General features: G+C 36.3%; 2 protein-coding genes across 3 annotated transcripts in view; one reads left to right on the top strand and one right to left on the bottom strand.

Moving 5' to 3' along the window:
* Positions 1–60: 60 nt before the first annotated feature.
* On the bottom strand, positions 61–17337 carry LOC110445854 (DNA repair protein RAD51 homolog 4-like). The gene is made up of 9 exons (XM_021490679.1): positions 17137–17337; positions 11055–11173; positions 10095–10176; positions 7833–7952; positions 7191–7295; positions 6623–6713; positions 6136–6206; positions 5624–5770; positions 61–2328 (listed from the first exon to the last, which is right to left on the bottom strand). The coding sequence occupies exons 1-9, from the start codon at positions 17278–17280 to the stop codon at positions 2260–2262; spliced, it is 948 nt and encodes a 315-aa protein (XP_021346354.1). The 5' UTR covers positions 17281–17337; the 3' UTR covers positions 61–2259.
* A 29-nt stretch (positions 17338–17366) lies between these two features.
* The window catches only part of LOC110445852 (serine/arginine repetitive matrix protein 2-like), a 213613-nt gene continuing 210728 nt past the window's right edge, over positions 17367–20251 (top strand). Inside the window, exon 1 of one of the 2 annotated variants that reach the window (XM_021490675.1) lies at positions 17367–17482. The gene's annotated coding sequence lies outside the window, so the exon portion shown is untranslated. The remainder of the gene's footprint in view (positions 17483–20251) is intronic. The other variant, XM_021490677.1, reaches the window with a different exon arrangement.

Below are 20251 nucleotides of genomic sequence, written 5' to 3'. Positions count from 1 at the left end.
CTTATTTGGTTGTACCACTATCCAGTCACCACTTATCTGGTTGTCCCACTATCTAGCCACCACTTATCTGGTTGTCCCACTATCCAGCCATCAGATGATGTATCGAGTATTAAGGTGGCTGGATTATGTATCGAGTATTAAGGTGACTGGATTATGTAGTAAGAATTGAGATGGCTGAATTATGTATTGAGTATTGAGATGGCTGAATTATGTATCGAGTATTGAGATGGCTGAATTATTATTGAGTATTGAGATGGCTGAATTATTATTGAGTATTGAGATGGCTGAATTATATATTTAGAATGGATGTGGCTGGATTATATATTGAGTATGGAGGTGGCTGAATTATATATTGAGAATGGAGGTGGCTGGATTATCTTCTTAGAATGAAGGTGACTGGATTATCTACTGAGAATGAAGGTGGCTGAATTATCTATTGAGAACTAAGGTGGCTGGATTATCTTAGAACTGTAGTAGCTGGATTATTTACTGAAAATGAAGGTAAAAGGAATATCTATTGAAAGCATAGGTGACTGAATTATATAACCAAGGCCTAACTCTATAATGATTAAAACGTATTTGAAGGTGTAATCAGAATTGTGCATATCTGTGATTAATGAATAAGAAATAGTCAAATACACATTATCATGTGTGTACAAGTGCAATCAATGTTAAAGAAAAATAGAAACCAAGACATTTGTCATCACTTAATTGATGTAACCGGATTTTGGTATTGGTATAAACGAGTCAAGACACTAGTCAGCTGTTTACTGATGTAACCAGAGTTTGATGTTGGTATCATACAAACAAGGAGCCAAGACATTTATCAGCTGTGATGTATTTATAGTGATATTAATGTTTTGCAGTAACATTTGTTACATACTTTAGAAACCCAATTATTTAGTAATCAGATGAGTGTCAAACCTCTCCTACCTTGAAGAAATAAAAACATGAACACTTGGCTAACAGGATCGGGTTAAGCAGGTTTTATAGTTATGTTTAATAACATATACATGTTTTGTATAATGTAGTATGTTACAGGGTGTGTCTTCGATTTTAAATGTTACTCTGTAGTATATATTTTTATAAGAAATTATATATATATATATATTTGTATTTTAATTGAAAAATTATCAGAAAGGGATGAATGTTCCGTTGAGTTGTATTAAACACAAACTTTCACTGTGTATGATTGGGGTAATTGAAGTGGCACACTTACCAACTCTTCAGAATTAGGATGGCAACTCTTGATTGTTCACTTTCAAATTTTGACTTCTGAAAGCAGTAGAATTTCTACAAATTCAGTAAATAGATAGCATAGAACTTGCACAGCTTAAATTAGAATAGTTTATACTATCATTTTGTCAAAAAAGGTATAAAGATTTTTTTAGACATTGAAAGATTTTGCCACAGTTGCTCCCTCAAAAAAACTTTAAAGGTCAGCAAATATATGCAGTGGAGTCAGAATTCTAAGTACAGTGAATGGCTGGCTCAAGTTCTAATGTACCACTAGGAGACAGTGAAAGTTTGTATTACATATGTATGTAGTTGAATAGGTTGTAAAACTACCAAACAAGTTTCCACAAGTGTTTTATTTTATACAGTATAGAGGGACAATACGGGTTTTAACATACACATATGTAACAAGTGGAACCGGATGAAGTTTTTATTTATCTAAGATAATCAATCAGGAAAGATTTATTACAACCAGGTCAGAAACTATGGATGATGGTTTAAATGCACTACTATTTTAAAGGAATAATAAAAACAGGTCAAGAGCAACAAGTTTTGTCTTTTATTTTGCAAGTAAAATGGAAATATTTGTCTGTGAACAGAATCATACATGTGCAGGTATCCATACTCATCTGTCATCATGTTTCCATATTTTGGAAGGAAACAAAGCTTTGTTTTTCTCGTTTATTTTTGACTTTGCAAAATGCTATAACCTTGCTTTTTACTTGAATATTCAATTTACTCATGGCAAAGAATAAACTGTTTTACGCTATTATTTTGTCAAATAGTATATTAATGGCTGCTGAATATTAATATCAACATCATAAACAATAGGCAACAGTTCCTGTACAGAACAGATGCACACAGTATGGAGGGCTCCTAGTGAAGGGAGGGATGTCCTTGTACATGTAGTCCTCACTCCTGGCTTCTGTCGCTGGATAACATCCTCTAGGTGAGATCAAGTGTGGCAACGGCATGTGATCTACACACAACCTTTGACATGGCGATGGCTGCTGCTTGTCCTGGTCAGCCATGATCAGTACTGTCACGTACCCCGGCTTCTGTTATCACACAGCTTACACTCATGTTAGTTTGCTGAAAGAGGACAGGATATATTTCCCTTAGATAAGAAGGACAGGATATATTTTCCTTAGATAAGCAGGACAGGATATATTTCCCTTAGATAAGCAGGACAGGATATATTTCCCTTAGATAAGCAGGACAGGATATATTTTCTTTAGATAGGCAGGACAGGATATATTTCCCTTAGATAAGAAGGACAGGATATATTTCCCTTAGATAAGCAGGACAGGATATATTTCCCTTAGATAAGCAGGACAGGATATATTTCCCTTAGATAAGCAGGACAGGATATGTTTTCTTTAGATAGGCAGGACAGGATATATTTTCTTTAGAAAGGCAGGACAGGTTATATTTTCTTTAGATAGGCAGGACAGGATATATTTTCTTTAGGTAGGCAGGACAGGTTATATTTTCTTTAGATAGGCAAGACAGGATATATTTTCTGTAGATAACCAAACTGGTAAAGGTGACCATCGTTAATCCTTCCACCACTGATCTGGTTTTATAATCCAGCCATTGTTTTACAGGACATAATTGCCAGCTATCCAGCTGTCTCAAGCCAGTTTTGTTTGTAATGAAGGTAGCTGGATTGTCTGCTCGGAAAGAAAGTCTCCCGATTATTTACTAGAATCAAAGGTGGTTGGATCATCTACTGGGAGTGAAGCTTGTTGGATAAAGTACTAGAAACAAACTTTAGATGAATGTATCAACTGAGAATGAATCGAATCATGAAGCTGGTTGGGTCATATACTGGAAGTGAAGGTGGTGGGATTATCTACTTGAAGTGAAGGTGGTGGGATTATCTACTGGGAGTGAAGCTGGTGGGATTATCTACTGGAAGTGAAGCTGGCGGGATTATCTACTGGAAGTGAAGCTGGTATGACTATTTACTTGAATCAAAGGAGGTGGGATTATCTACTGAAAGTGAAGCTGGTGGGATTATCTACTGGAAGTGAAGCTGGTATGACTGTTTACTTGAATCAAAGGTGGTGGGATTATCTACTGGAAGTGAAGCTGGTATGACTATTTACTTGAATCAAAGGTGGTGGGATTATCTACTGAAAGTGAAGCTGGTGGGATTATCTACTGGAAGTGAAGCTGGTGGGATTATCTACTGGAAGTGAAGCTGGTATGACTATTTACTTGAATCAAAGGTGGTGGGATTATCTACTGGAAGTAAAGCTGGTGGGATTATCTACTGGGAGTGAAGCTGGATGGATTATCTACTGGGAGTGAAGCTGGTATGACTATTTACTGAAAGTGAAGCTGGTGGGATTATCTACTGGAAGTGAAGCTGGTGGGATTATCTACTGGGAATAAAGCTGGTGGGATTATCTACTGGGAGTGAAGCTGGAGGGATTATCTACTGGAAGTGAAGCTGGTATGACTATTTACTTGAATAAAAGGTGGTGGGATTATCTACTGGGAGTGAAGCTGGTATGATTATTTACTTGAATCAAAGATGGTGGGATTATCTACTGGGAGTGAAGCTGCTGGGATTATCTCCTGGAAGTGAAGCTGGTATGACTTTACTTGAATCCAAGGTGGTTGGATTATCTACTGGAAGTGAAGCTGGTGGGATTATCTACTGGGAGTAAAGCTGGTGGGATTATCTACTGGAAGTGAAGCTGGTAGGACTTTACTTGAATCAAAGGTGGTTGGATTATCTACTGGAAGTGAAGCTGGTATGACTATTTACTTGAATCAAAGGCGGTGGGATTATCTACTGGAAGTAAAGCTGGTGGGATTATCTACTGGGAGTGAAGCTGCTGGGATTATCTCCTGGAAGTGAAGCTGGTATGACTTTACTTGAATCAAAGGTGGTTGGATTATCTACTGGAAGTGAAGCTGGTATGACTATTTACTTGACTCAAAGGTGGTTGGATTATCTACTGGGAGTGAAGCTGGGATGACTATTTACTTGAATCAAAGGTGATTGGATTATCTACTGGGAGTGAAGCTGGCATGACTATTTACTTGAATCAAAGGTGATTGGATTATCTACTGGGAGTGAAGCTGGTGGGATTATCTTCTGGAAGTGAAGCTGGTATGACTTTACTTGAATCCAAGGTGGTTGGATTATCTACTGGAAGTGAAGCTGGTATGACTTTACTTGAATCAAAGGTGGTTGGATTATCTACTGGAAGTGAAGCTGGTGGGATTATCTACTGGAAGTGAAGCTGGTATGACTTTACTTGAATCCAAGGTGGTTGGATTATCTACTGGAAGTGAAGCTGGTGGGATTATCTACTGGAAGTGAAGCTGGTAGGACTTTACTTGAATCAAAGGTGGTTGGATTATACTGGAAGTGAAGCTGGTATGACTATTTACTTGAATAAAAGGTGGTGGGATTATCTACTGGGAGTGAAGCTGCTGGGATTATCTCCTGGAAGTGAAGCTGGTATGACTTTACTTGAATCAAAGGTGGTTGGATTATACTGGAAGTGAAGCTGGTATGACTATTTACTTGAATCTAAGGTGGTGGGATTATCTTCTGGAAGTTAAGCTGGTGGGATTATCTACTGGAAGTGAAGCTGGTATGACTTTACTTGAATCAAAGGTGGTTGGATTATCTACTGGGAGGGAAGCTGGTGGGATTATCTACTGGGAATAAAGCTGGTGGGATTATCTACTGGGAGTGAAGCTGGAGGGATTATCTACTGGAAGTGAAGCTGGTAGGACTTTACTTGAATCAAAGGTGGTTGGATTATACTGGAAGTGAAGCTGGTATGACTATTTACTTGAATAAAAGGTGGTGGGATTATCTACTGGGAGTGAAGCTGGTATGACTATTTACTTGAATCAAAGGTGATTGGATTATCTACTGGGAGTGAAGGAGACTGAATTGTCTACTGTGAACAAAACTGGTTGGAATATCTCATTGGAGTGAAGGTGGCTGCGTTATCTTCTTGACAGGAAGGGTTGGATTATTGAGGCTCTGGTGTACTTGATGATAATAGTTGTGTTCCAACATTAATCAGGTTCAGTTTCATTACCATTACCAAATAGTAGAAGTGAAAATTCGGTTAAAAAAATATATATATAAAGTCCACCCTGGTCAATCCTTTTTTGCTACTGACTATTGCCTGGTAAGATGTTTTTCAATGATAACATAGCACAACTATAACCATAGAACTTTTAACAAGAAAATTAAATGATGACAATTAAAACTTATTTTTTAAAGTTTTCCTCCTACATACTCTGTTTAAAATGAAACCATTACAAAATATGTTGTTTACTTTATAAATAAACTCTAGGTTTCAAAACATAGGACACAGAACAGGCAAATTGAAGGGATGAGAAGTACCGTTTTTGAACTTTTAACCAATGAGATTTGTCGCTGTCCATTGCTAGTGGAGATGACAATCCGTGTGTGTGGGACATGTGACCAGGTTTTCCCGAGAGCCGCTGACCTGCTCCTATCCCAGTCCCCGCCCACCAGATTGTTGGTGATCTGTGAAAATGAAGAAACAGAGGCTTATGTTTTACCTTTACATATAAAGACATAATAAACAACAACCCAATAACATCAGTATGGTTCACGAATGCATAGAAACTATTTAATTTGGAAATCCATGTAGTATTTGTTTCTGTGTGAAATAAAAGTTTGCCTGCTAAAGCTTCACTAGTAGAATGACGGCTGAATTCAATTTACTGTAAAACACCAGTTAAAGTTAGCTTTCTGTCAATCTGGCATTTATAATGACACTGAATGTCAACTGAATGTCAACTGAATCAAAATAAATTTTTTTTTTAATAAACTCTTTTAACAGGACAGATCAAGTAAAGCTCCACAACATAGTTGGAGGTAACTGTTACCAGGACAGCTATAGAACATTCCACTGCTAGCTGTTTCAGCTTTCTGGACAAAGTCACCATTAGTCCGTGTCCTAAGTGAAACAAGAAAGGAAACATGATTTTACCTACTGACAAACATTTTCAAAAAAAAGCATGTCTCATATTTTATAAGTGATTAATTAAAACGCATTTGTGTCCTTTTTGTAAACAACTCAACTATACTGAAGTTTCCAGACATATCCTACTGCATACTTACACAAAACAAATGGGAAGTAAAGGCAGGAAGTTGCTGCTCGAAATAAATACCTTCACACTTCTGGCAACAGTTTCTGGTTTAATACCAATTTGTTTGCCATGAATTTGTGGCAAACTTTCCATTTCTACATGGGCTGTATCTATATGTATATAAATAATTATGCATCTGCACACCTGCAGGTCAAAACAGTATAGTGGTCAAACTAAAGTTAAAAATAAAAAATGTTTCCTCCGACTGTAGAAGCTGACCTACCATCCATCTGCTGACCACCCAACACGGGATAGATGACTGACGCCACATTGTCTACTATGAGCAGCTTCAAGTTACTATAGAAACCATCGGTCTGAAACCCAAACAAATAGTTGCATAACTACATCACATCATACTAAATAACGACAGACACTCTACGTCCAAGCTTTCAGGCTAAGCCCTTCATCAGGGATTGATGGTCCTCACCCTTATGTCACATCCATATTTGAATACGGTGAGGACCCTGATGAAGGGCTAAGCCCGAAAGCTTGGACGTAGAGCGACTGCTGGTATTTATTTTGTTACGTTCCCTATAAGAACTTTGTGATAGACATTAATACGTCACATCGTTTCACCAATTAAAGTAGAAGTACATTAAACTGTAGCACCCTATATTAATTACTACAGCATAATGTATATAAGCCTTTAAAATGAAAACAGCAAAAAATGCAAACAACATAATTCAGAACATCAGAATCAATGTGATAAGCACTCAAGTAATTGTAAAACTTAAATTAAGCTATACTATTTCATCATTTCTATGCTCAGATATATAATAGTGTTTGTAAACCTGTTGTAAAATTAGACATCTGAGGTTTTCCAGTTCTGATAGCAAAGAGAAGATGTCAAATGCTTGATGACATCTCATTCTCTGGAATGTGGATTCTTCTATTTCCTGAAACCAAGGTAAGCAGACATGTTTAAATTGTATAACATGAAATAGTGCTGGGTATTTTCTTTCCTGGTTTACAAACAATTTCTTAATCTACATTTCCTTGGGCAGGCAGTAAGTAAGCTTTTACACAGATTGGTCAAGCCAATAATTAAAAGTCAAAAATGGTGAAGTTCTACCATGTACATACCAGTACTAGATTTTCAGTATAAACTAACTGTGTATATACATGTATATACAATATTTACCATGCTATTATATGACATCGACAGTACTGTAAAATATACTTCCTATCCAGATAATGATCCTCATGCTAACTCTGGGCTGTTCCAAATGAGGGGTGTGAGGTGGTTCTGTACGAGCTAAACCTCCCCCTCCTTATATATGGAGTAGATGTTGACCTCAGTTTTAATTTTACATGTACCCCACCTTCAGTCAATACGTAATTGAGATGGTTCGCAACTCAATTTTATTTAAACATATTTTATTTGTCATTCAACAAAATTTGAGTTTGTCACTATTACTAGCCCGGGTATATACCTGTCCTGAATGTTCTGCTATCTGCAGCACACGTTCTACAGACAGAGCACCACACGTGTCAATGAAGAAAACATTCTGTCGAGCTCCGCACATCACTGAACTGGCACAGGTCATACAGAACTACAACCAGAAAACGATCATACAGAAAAACAAAAGAAAAAGGTCACACACAACTACAACCAGGAAAAGTTCATACAGAAAAACGAAAGAAAAAAAGTCATACAGAACTACAACCAAATATAGATCATACAGAACAACAAAAGTAAAAAGGTCATACAGAACAACAAAAGAAATAGATCATAGAAAACAACAAAAGAAATAGGTCATACAGAACAACAAAAGAAATAGGTCATACAGAACACAACAAAAGAAAGAGGTCATACAGAACAAAAGAAATAGATAATAGAGAACAACAAAAGAAAGAGGTCATACAGAACCACAATAAAAGAAAAAGGTCATACAGAACAACAACAGAAATAAGATCACAGAGAACAACAAAAGAAAGAGGACATACAGAACCACAACAAAAGAAAGAGGTCATACAGAACCACAATAAAAGAAAAAGGTCATACAGAACAACAACAGAAATAAGATCACAGAGAACAACAAAAGAAAGAGGACATACAGAACCACAACAAAAGAAATAAGATAATAGAGAACAACAAAAGAGGTCATACAGAACCACAACAAAAGAAAGAGGTCATACAGAACCACAACAAAAGAAATAGGTCATACAGAACACAACAAAAGAAAGAGGTCATACAGAACAAAAGAAAGAGGTCATACAGAACAACAAAAGAAAGAGGACATACAGAACAACAAAAGAAATAAGGTCATACAGAACAACAACAAAAGAAAGAGGTCAAACAGAACAACAAAAGAAAGAGGACATACAGAACAACAAAAGAAAGAGGACATACAGAACAACAAAAGAAATAAGATCATAGAGAACAACAAAAAAAAGAGTTCATACATAACCACATCAAAAGAAAAAGGTCATACAGAACCACAATAAAGGAAAGAGGACATACAGAACAACAAAAGAAATAGATCATAGATAACAACAAAAGAGGTCATACAGAACCAAAACAAAAGAAAAAGGTCATAGAGAACAACAAAAGAGGTCATACAGAACCACAATAAAGGAAAGAGGTCATACAGAACAAAAGAAATAGATCATAGAGAACAACAAAAGAAAGAGGACATACAGAACCACAACAAAAGAAATAAGATAATAGAGAACAACAAAAGAGGTCATACAGAACCACAACAAAAGAAAGAGGTCATAGAGAACAACAAAAGAGGTCATACAGAACCACAACAAAAGACAGAGTTCATACAGAACCACAACAAAAGAAAGAGGTCATACAGAACAACAAAAGAAAGAGGTCATACAGAACAACAAAAGAAAGAGGTCATACAGAACAACAAAAGAAAGAGGACATACAGAACAAAAGAAAGAGGTCATACAGAACAACAAAAGAAAGAGGTCATACAGAACAAAAGAAAGAGGTCATACAGAACAACAAAAGAGGTCATACAGAACAAAAGAAAGAGGTCATACAGAACAAAAGAAAGAGGTCATACATGGCTTGATGTTGCTGAACTTTTGAGCACTTCCTAGGGTTATACTGCATCACTGTAAAAGCTAGATGTAGTAAGGTAGTATTTTCCCTTATTGTCTGTGGCTACTACATAGGTAGCAGATCTGGATTGGATTGACATCCGGCGATTACAGCCAATGGTCACTTTGTCTAGATAATTTAAAGGGTTTTCAGTTTAAATCTTGATCAGACCATATAGCACTCAAACAATCTCTAGTCAAGGAAGAACAGTGGTATGTACTGTGTAGATCAGGATAAGGTTGGTTACCAAAACCAAAATATACCCAAAATTGTTATTTCTCTATATAAACTATAGAAAACTTGACCCCCCTCCCCAGGGGAGAATGGGTGACATAGGTTGAAATTCACATTTTGATAAAGCACTTTAAGAACGTTCCATCCATGAAGAGTATTTGATTCCAGCATATCTCGCTCTGGAAAAGAAGATTGTTGAAATGTTTGCCAATTTGACCCCTTTTGGTTTGCCTTTGATTACGGAATCTTTCTGCAAAATTGTATTGAAAATGGTTCTGGAGATTTTGAGAAAGAGTCAAAAATGTTAAGTTTACACACAAAGGACAGAGACGGGTGGCAATAGCTCACTCACATGAGCTAAAAACAATAAATCAAGCATATTTCATGTATAAGGTTAGCTCACCTGTGTTTTACCTGCTGCAATTTCCCCAGCTATCTCTGTCACCTCACCTGTGTATAGTCCTCCATCTAGCAAGTCATCAACTCTGGAAATATACAAATATGTATTTATCATGTATACAAGTTGCAATTGCATACTTCATCAAAAGCCATTTCAAGATACATGAAATAGGAAAGTCTTGAACTTATTCGGCCATTTTTTGCTATACCTACCATATATATTGGTTCATGTAAAATATTCACTATTACAGTGTATAGCATGTTATTTCTTACATGTTTACATGAAATTACTTTTAAAATATTGAAAACCCTTCTTTTTTTTTTTAACTGTTGACATATATTTATTCATAACTGTGACTGGCATACTTAAAACTGGCATAGCAAGCTTACAACTAGAGAAAGATATGTTTTGATTATTGATATGGTATGTATACCTGTTAGAATTTATTTAAGGATAGGATTAGACGATAAATTATTAATGAATAGCCCGAAAACCAAAGTGCACTATGAATAAACCGGGAAATTTAATTATGAAATGAGAAGGAAAATATTTTTTGGCACAAAATATGTGTCATTTTAATTTACACCAAAAATAGTATTTTCATGAATGCTGCAATAATTTTTATGTTAGAAATGCCGCACATGCACTATGATGCACCATCTTGTTGACCGAAGCTTTCAACAGGATCATTTACCTGTATTCTCTCCTATAATGACACTAATAGCCCATGTTATAAATCTTTGCTAATCGTCGGGAGTATTTCAATGTCATCTGTTCTAAAATTGAGTGAATTTTCAATGTTAAAAGATGAATGCAAACGATTGTTCATGTGTGACTTTATATATCGGGTAATTAAAATATGTCCTCATTTTTTTCGGTCTATCACTTGATAGACTGTAAACACAAATCAATGAAAAAGCATGTTACAAACAATATAAAATTATGTATATATATATATAGTACCTGGTACAGCCTGTAGTAAGAATGGAAGTGGATACCATCGCTGTTTCGTACATATCTGCACCACTGACAGGAAAAGATGAAGTTTGGGCCAACAATACTCTACGCAATGCTAGTAGCTCCTGTTAAAAAAAATCTTAATCAGCAAACCTGACAAAAAATCAGTAGAATCTTTTGACAATATCAAATTTTGTATTGGTGATTTATTAATATAAGTTCCAACTGATTTAAACCATCTTTTACAATTTACAACTGTGTGCAGTCTCTGCCAGTCTTATTGGTATAGACTTTATTGGAAGGACTATAGCTAGCAAACTCAGATTTCCATCTCTATATATAAAAACCTTGATAAAAACTCAAATAAAATACAATATATTAACATTCCCTTCCTAATTCCCCCCCCCCCCCCCCCCCCCCCCCCCCCCNTACCAGTAAGAGGAAACAAATTAAAGCTTTCATGGCCAAATAAATATTCCAAGGAATATCACTTAGTTTGTCTATAATTTTCACTTGAATATCAGATGAGCTTTAAAGTCAACCCTTAATGCTAGTATTCAGCAATAAAAGCTAGGATGGATATATGTTAATATGCTATGCGTTCCACTTATGATTGCCAATCTGTGGCATGATTGACCTGTGACTTTACCTCCTGCCCACCTTTGGTAAACACTGTATGGCGGTCACCCTTAAAAAGTGTCTTCAACCGACAACAAGCGTCGCCAAACGAATTCTTGTAAAATACTGAATAAAGTAAGCGACATGTTGTTAATATGACTATAATACACCTCTATACCAAATTTCAATTTGATATTTGAAAATTTGACCGAGTTATGATGCATTGAATTTTACGATCTACGGCGTGGCACGGGAGTGTATTAACCTGTACAGTTAAGAAAGCGTCGCCAGACAAAATCTTTGAAAAAAAATACTTAAGTAAGCGACATCAGAGGATATGTTATTGATATGACGACTTTCATGTACCTATATACCGAATTTCAGCTATATATTTGAAAAATTGACCGAGTAATGATATATTTAATTGTTACGATCGGCGGCGTGGCACAGTGTGTGAATTGAACTCTGGGTCCGCAGATCGTGAAGCGTCTTCAGACTTTACCTCTAAGATTAACCTTAACGTAAGTGACATCAGAAGATATGTTTTTCATATGACTATGATACACCTATGTGCCAAACTTCAGGTTGATATTTGAAAAACTAACAAAGTAATGATGATTTGATTTTTTTTTAACGATCGGCCCCGTTACACACGTATGTAAAGAATTCTACAGATTGGAAGCGACTTCAAACTATATCTCTAAAAATAATCTAAAAAGTAAGCGACATCAGACGACATATTATTCATATGATGTCGCTTACTTTAAACATGTAGGTTAATCTTAGAGGTCAAGTCTGAAAACGCTTCACGATCTGCAGAGTTTTATTCACACACGTGTGCCACATCACCGATCGTAAAAATTCAATCCATCATAACTCGGTCGTTTTTTCATATATCTAGCTTAAATTTGGAATATATATCAATAAAAGCCTTATCAGTAACATATTCTCTGATGTTGTTTTAATTATTTTAATAAGATTTTTTAAAGATATTGTCTGGCGACGCTTTCTAACTGTACAGGTTAATACACACACGTGCCACGCCGCAGATCATAAAATTCAATTCATCATAACTCGGTCAATTTTTCAAATATCAAATTGAAATTTGGTATAACGGTGTATTATAGTCATATTAACAACATATCTTCTGATGTCGCTTACTTTATGCAGTATTTTCATAGATTTCTTCTTCTTCTTTAGGTTATCAGTAGTTCTTCAATGATCTGAAGATTATTACAGTTTTGCGCAGAATGGCCTATATATATATATTTACAAGAATACCAAAAATTATGAAAATGAATTTGGAATGCATAAATTTTAAATTGTGATTAAAACTATAGGCTTATGAAAATTAAATGAATTTGTGGAGAATAGCTGGTGTGAGCTGTTCTCTGAAAGTGTCGACGGTTGTGACAGTGACTGTATGGATTGGTAATACATTCCATTGAGTTATGGTACATGTATAAGGAAAAGTGAAAGTGAAATTATGATTTTTTGGGATTCTACTGTCTGATGGTATGAGAATAGCAGATGGGATTGCTACAATTTGATGGACTATTTTGTAGAACATTATTAATCTTGTGCGTAGTCTTCTTTCTTGTAGTGTTGGCCAGCTGTTTAATGAATTTATCATATCTGTAGGACTACTGATGTTATGGTACCTGTTACAGACATATCTGGCAGCTCGTCGTTGGACCATCTTGATTTTAGAAGTTTGTTCAACTGTGTGAGTCCCATACTGTACATGAACATTCCAGTTTTGGTCGAACTAGCTCCAGATATACTTGAGTCTTGATGTTCTGACATAATGTTTTTAAATTTCTTTTTAGGAAGCCTAAAGATTTGTTGCCATTAGTTATGATGTTGTCTGTGTGTTTTGACCATTTTAAGTTTGCTTGTAGTGTAATGCCCAGATATTTAGCTGAAGAGACCAGTTCAAGTTTGTGATTGTGGAGAATATAGTCATGTTTAAATTGTTTTTTCTTTTGTGAGACTGTAAGGACTGTGCATTTGTCTGGATGGAAAGCCATCAACCAGTCTTGCTCCCACCTAGCAGCTGCATCTAAATCCAACTGTAGTGCATCACAGTCACTTTAGGATTTGATAACAGTCTGAGCTTACTGGATGACAAGTATTCTGGTAGATCATTAATGTATACCAAGAATAATACTGGGCCCAGAACTGTGACTTGAGGGACACCTGAGGTGACAGAAGCCAGGTCAGATGACTTTGATCTCCATCCAGGACAATTGTTTGTGTTCTGTTACTTAGAAAGGCAGAGACCCAGTTTAGTGTTTCATTTTGGATACCGTAATAGTTTAATTTATAGAGCAATCTTTTATCAGGAACTTTGTCAAATGCTTTGGCAAAGTCCATTATAATTAAGTCTGTTTGTGTGTTGCTGTTATTATTTGCTGCGATTTCTTGAAAGAATGAAATGAGTTGTGTTTCACAGGATCTAGACTGTTATTTTCAAGATGGTTTATAATGTGTTTGGTGATGATATGTTCCATAAGACTTAAAGTTTACAAGAAATACATGTCAATGATATTGGGCGGTAGTTTTCTGGCTTGTATTTTCCCCCTTTGTCTGCCTGGCGACGTTTGTTGTCACTTGAAGACGTTTGTTGTCGGTTGAAGACGCTTTAAAGGAGGACCCCTGTATGGTGTAAGGGACCTTGTTCCACTGCTGGACACCTATATGGGTAAAACCACAGACTTAGAGAGCAATCTAATCGATCTACATTTTAATTCCGTGGTAAAACTTGTTGACAATTTGAGAACAACAAAGATATGACAGCTAGCTAGGGTTTGCAATGAAGCCATCCTCTTACAGACAATTCAGAGTTGGAAGTCATAGGCTTATATATTCAATAATAACACACATTAAAAGAAAAATATTAGGAAACGAAAAGACCGGGTACAGAATCGTATAGGATTCGTAATTCTTCTTCTTCTTCCGTTTACGGGAAAGACTCTGGTGCCGGAGTGTGAAATATTCCGGAACTGTGGCACTATGTACATGAAAATGGAGGTCGAAAATTATAATATGAGTAAAATATTTGCCACAGTAGCTATGCCCAAGCTAGGGGGAGATAACTCCAATTGAATTTTCGCGCCGCGCCAAAATTTCGTCACACTTTTATACCATCGGAAGAACGGTGATTTTATCGTGCTTGTCCATGTTATAGAAATGGATACATGGTAGGAATTTTATCTTCGATATCCCTCGTCACTTTACTACAGTCTATATTACAAATATCATGGCGGAAACGCAAGGAGCGGAGATTGTGAAATATTGCAGAAGCGACAATTTCCTTATAAAACCGAGTACATCCATCAAAATTATATACAAATGTTCAGTAATTATCCCTTAAAATAAGTATATATATATGCCAATCTGTCAAAACCGTTCTTGGTATGAAAAATGCTGTTGAAATCCCAAGGGGTAGTATAACGGTAAATCCAATATGGCGGACACCTCGCCTCGAAAACGTAAACAAATCCCACCTGTACCAGACAAAACTCGCTAGAAGGATATTGCATTAACGGTTGTTTACCTATCGTGTAAAGGTATCTGTTCTCTTTGTTTTCTGTATATATTTTAAACATTAAATGATGTATATTTGTATAAATTTCGGTACTATTTACTTGTTTCTAAATGATTAAACTTTTAAATTAAGTTACTGTCACTCAGTCTTGACTTAGTTTACATACGCTGATACAGTTAGAAATTGAATAGACCTAAATTTAAATTTATTTCGAGTTTCAGTGTTGTCTGACATACAAAAACTATACAATGGTTGGTCTGTACATAGTTTACATTAAACATATCTAATTGATATGACATGCTTTTGTTTTTCAATATCATTTTTTTTTTTTTATATAAATAAAACTTGTCAGATCATACACCATGTACAAATACAATTTTTTGTTTTTAAATATTATTTTAATGATTTATCTGACTAAAACATATCAGATCATGTGTAATTACAATGAGTATGCTTGAAGACAAGTACCCTTCAGACTCCTGGGTAAGCAAATGCCACAATAAAAGGAGGGGCTGGTATATACATTAAGTACCCCAACTGAGATCAACAATCAGAAGCAATACCAACAGGCCTACATTGTTCAAACTACTAAGTTGAAGAAGACCTTATTCATGCTGCACACTCCATCAAAAACAAAATTGATAACACAACTCAAGTAGTATTCCTGACTGATGCCCTCTCTGTGCTACAAGCTTTGACAAACGACAAGCTTAACCTCAACTTGAACAAGCTTTATACACCATCAAAAGTCTGACAACAGTTCTACAGTGGATTCCTTCTCACTGTGGAGTTTGGGGTAATGAACAAGCCGATAAATTAGCAAAGAATGGTGCTGAACAATAACAGGAAGAAAATCCAGTCTGCTACACAGAGATGAAGACTATCATCAAATCTCTGTTCAACACCCATCAGCAACAAGACAGTTACCACCAACAAGATCTGACCAAACTACCATCTTCCGACAGGACACAACAGACTCAATCAACATCTATACAAAGTCATGAAAGTTGTTTCATCTCCAATGTGTCCTTGTGGAGAAGCAGAGCAGGATACTGCACACCTCTTACAGTCATGGAAGATCCATCAGGCACTGATCATGAGAGATAAGATATGGCATTCACCAACTGTTACCACTCAAAGAAAAGCTATGTGGACCAGTGGATGCCCTTAGCACAGAAGACCACCAGATTTGTTGAGGAGACTGGTATTCAAGTGTAAAGGCGAACGATAAGAAAGAAGATGTGTAATTACCACTGAGACTGGTGCATCAATATATATAATTAAATGAGATTATTAATGTCATTCATTGTGTTTTGTAAGGGGAGGTAACTCTTTGTGAAGTAACATTTTAGCATCATCTCCGGAGTGAGGGGTGATATTTAGCATGGAAATCTTTCATTTTACAATAGAATAGATTGGTTCTGAAATTGTGGTAAAAAAATGAGAAAAAAAATTCTCCCATATATACCATGTTATTGACCTTGTACGCTTTTTTGATTGTTTTCAGGAAAATGCTAAAAAAACAATTGTGAAATTTCACGATTTCAAAAAATTCGTAAAAATCCAATTTTGAAGATAACATGGTTCTGATTGCTGTTTTGTAATCAGGTTATTATAGTCTCTAGGAAAATGACAAGAAATAAATCACTTTTGGTTTAAAAAAAAATAGTTGGGCATAGCTAGCCACAGTCCAACCGTTAAAATAACATTAGTTGTAGCTTATGTTTAACATATTCACATTATGTACAGTGGCTTAAATACAATTATAGTTAAATAGCCAGACAGGATTCTCCAAATGTTAAGGTGGAGATACCACCTTTGAAGGATTCTAGGGAGGGTGACATGCAAATTGCCTCAGGAAGATCATTCCAAGCTGCAATAGTGCTTGGGAAAAAAGAAGACTTAAAATAGTCTTTTAACCTTATACGGTATTTCGCTCTTCTGTGATAACATCTCCACGTCCGCTACAATCAGATCAGTGACGGTCTTTATACCAGCTTCTCTAAGTCGACTATGGATTGATTCTGTAAGTGTTGGACACGTCCCTATTTTCAAAGCAGACATTGCTTCGAAATACTCCCGCGAGAAAAAAATATAAACACTGGTTAGAGTAACCTCCCTTTTACAACAGGAAACAGTAGCTTGTTGACTTCCGCTCACACATGCGTCAGAGAGTCAACGAGCACCAGACGATCGATTAAACAGTACTTTCTTCATAACATGCTAAAGGTACAATGAAAAGTTAACCTGTGGACTATATCAAAGGGTAGGTGAACTCGAAACATACCATTAGAGCTGGTGTAACGACACATGTTAATTCTCAAAAATAGCACAAGTGGTAAGGAATGAAACATGAGGTCCGAGTGTCAAAATGTACTGTACTGTACAGTACATTTGTTTACAATGGAAATTCAGCCGCTGGACCGTGCATTACCCTTCTGTAAATGGCTGTCGAAACCCTCCGACTGTTGGTTGTTTTAAGCGTCTCATATAACATGATAAGTGACTCAAGGTGACCAATTACTTTTAGAGACACCCTTTTCTTTTGTGAGCAGCATGCAGCAGAACAATGTCTAGTTTTTGCAGGAGCACCGGATTGATATGGACAAATTTGGCTAATATAGTGAGATGTGACTAATGGTACTTCCACCTAATTCAAAATATTGAGATTATTTACTCAATATTGCTATACATACAGTGAAACCCCACTTGCTCAAGTAGATTGCTTGGTCCCGACTGGTTCTTATAATATTCCTCAGATTGCTTAAACTGCTATTGCTCAAATTCCCTGTCAGTATATGTTTCATTGTTGAGCAATGTCATACCTTATTAATGTTGTCATCTTTGTTAAACTTCTTGTTTAACTCCTATCATCTACTCTCCTTGATATTTGCCGTGCTCTTCCTGTCTATCGTCCCACCTGATCAAAACATGACAATGTACGACGAACATCGGATTCGTCAAATACCATGTATTCCTCCAACTTTTTATTTGACACAGGAATTGTGAAAAAATCTAGCTTGAAAAGTTCAAATAAGATATTATTCGCCATTAATTCTGTGCCTTCAATCAAAAAATAAAACTAATAAAATCCAAATCAAAAGTAGCCTCAGTGATGCAATATTGATAATTATTTTTCCTTTGTTTACTTACATTCACCGTAATTCATGTTTTATGTAAAAAAAAAAATATGTAAATGGCAGTAGAACACATTTGAAAGGAAAAGGACAAATTTATAACAGTATTGACCAACCCTTCGAAATAAATCGGGAGCACATCACGTCGCGCAACGTGGCCATTCCCGTGCACGTGTCGTCGATTGGCACCTAATACAAGCGACCGTCGAAGTAATTCTTAACGGTTTGCTGTTCTAAAAACTGCATAACTGTGATGCTAAATAACTTGAAATTCTAAAACGTCTAACCACGAAAGTACACAGTCAGATACGATATAGGGCCTATCGTTTGAAGTTATCTGAAAGGCCGAAAATCGACTATCCGACATGGTGTTTCAAGGCGATACTTATACTTTCTAATCAAGCATATCAGGCGTATTTGTGCTTACTATGGTACTGAAAAAAAAGTAAATGAATACCATGTACACTTATTTAGATATACTGAACCCGTAAATTTTTTGGATGCAGTGTTTGAACGAGTTTATCAGATCGGCTTACGGCGCCGTCAAATATACGTGTGCAAAACCAACTATGTGTGACTCGCTTATCAGACTGTTTTCTCAATGTCAAAGGGTCATCCAATTAACTTGACCCCCACTGTCCATTATTGTACAAGAACACCTTTTGCCATCTGAAGCTTGATAATCGACTTTACAACGTAGACAAAAGCATTAATTAACTTGCAGTCCTACAGCGCACGCTGATCTGTGACGGCCCTGATTATGTTTACGCAATCAGTGTCAGCCACAATACACACGTGAGGTTGAGTAGACGGATCGTTTTCTGCGACAAAGATACAAAGTTTCCCCATTTTTAAAAACTCAGTAGTCAATTTAGTAGCCACATCAAATTTTTAGTAGCCACATCAAATTTTTAGTAGCCAATAAAAAATAAAAGTAGCCAATGGCTACTTTGGCTACCGACAGCGTGAGCCCTGGGACTCCATGTGATTGAGTTACCATGGTTTTTAACTGTACATGTGATGGCTTTGGAACACAATGTACCTAGTTATATCTGTGTTTGAAGTAAAAAGATGGGGATGGGGTTTCTAAATGGAATAAATTTGTGTCCTTTTTTTTAAGGAAAAGTTGATGAACAGACTGGTTCCAGGTTTTAATCCTGATCTGGTCATTGCATTTCTCTTTCTCCCGTTTGGAGAGTTTGTCAACCCTTTATTTAAACAGAGGGTGAATGCTTAGCAAGGGGATACCTGAGCCTTGGTTGTAAATAGCATTGTATTTGGGGGTGAAGACTTAAAAAAGGGAGGGAGGAATGCAGTGGAACTCGGCTGGGTCTAATGTCGGCGACCAGGTAGCTCAAATGGTAGAGCATGAGCCTAGAGTTTGGAGGGTCCTGTGTTCGAAACCCAGTCTGGCCATTGCATTTCTCTTCCTCCTGTTACATATTTATCCAAAACCACCCTTATTATCACCACCTGCTAGTACGTTTTGTCGATAGAGTCCTCAGTTTTAACCGTTTGAAATTTCCCACCTGAGCCATGCCATTATGCAAATTACATGGGAGTGACTTACCATTACTGTAGTGATCCCAACTGAATAGATTTTTCTATTAAGAAGAATACTAAACCACCCTTTTAGGGATAATCTGCAAAATGGTGTTGTTCCAGTGTGAAATTTCGAATTAATTTGGGCTAGTGTCTGAAATTATTTTTTACACCCCTGTACTACTGTTATCATTTCCTTTCTAAAAATGTCAGTGATAATTAACAATTATGAATTAAAGATAGGACAAAAATGTTCTTCAAACTATATGTCATGACTATTGCATTACCATTGAAATACTCAATAGTTTTTCCATTATCGCAATACAAGTACTATCACATTTGTAATTATGACTTAG

This window comes from Mizuhopecten yessoensis, unplaced genomic scaffold, assembly GCF_002113885.1.
Source record: "Mizuhopecten yessoensis strain PY_sf001 unplaced genomic scaffold, ASM211388v2 scaffold2383, whole genome shotgun sequence".
Taxonomy (NCBI): Eukaryota; Metazoa; Mollusca; class Bivalvia; order Pectinida; family Pectinidae; genus Mizuhopecten; species Mizuhopecten yessoensis.
This window is presented reverse-complemented; position numbering and strand designations above follow the sequence as displayed.

What these genes read in the sequence shown, in the direction of transcription:
- LOC110445854 (XM_021490679.1), bottom strand. Translation starts at nt 17,280, where the DNA reads ATGTCTGCTTTGAAAATAGGGACGTGTCCAACACTTACAGAATCAATC. An exon ending in AGAGCGAAATACCGTATAAG is followed by an intron (nt 11,174 to 17,136) that starts GTTAAAAGACTA and finishes TTTTTTTAACAG; the next exon opens with GAGCTACTAGCATTGCGTAG. An exon ending in TAGCAGAACATTCAGGACAG is followed by an intron (nt 7,296 to 7,832) that starts GTATATACCCGG and finishes CCTTGGTTTCAG; the next exon opens with GAAATAGAAGAATCCACATT.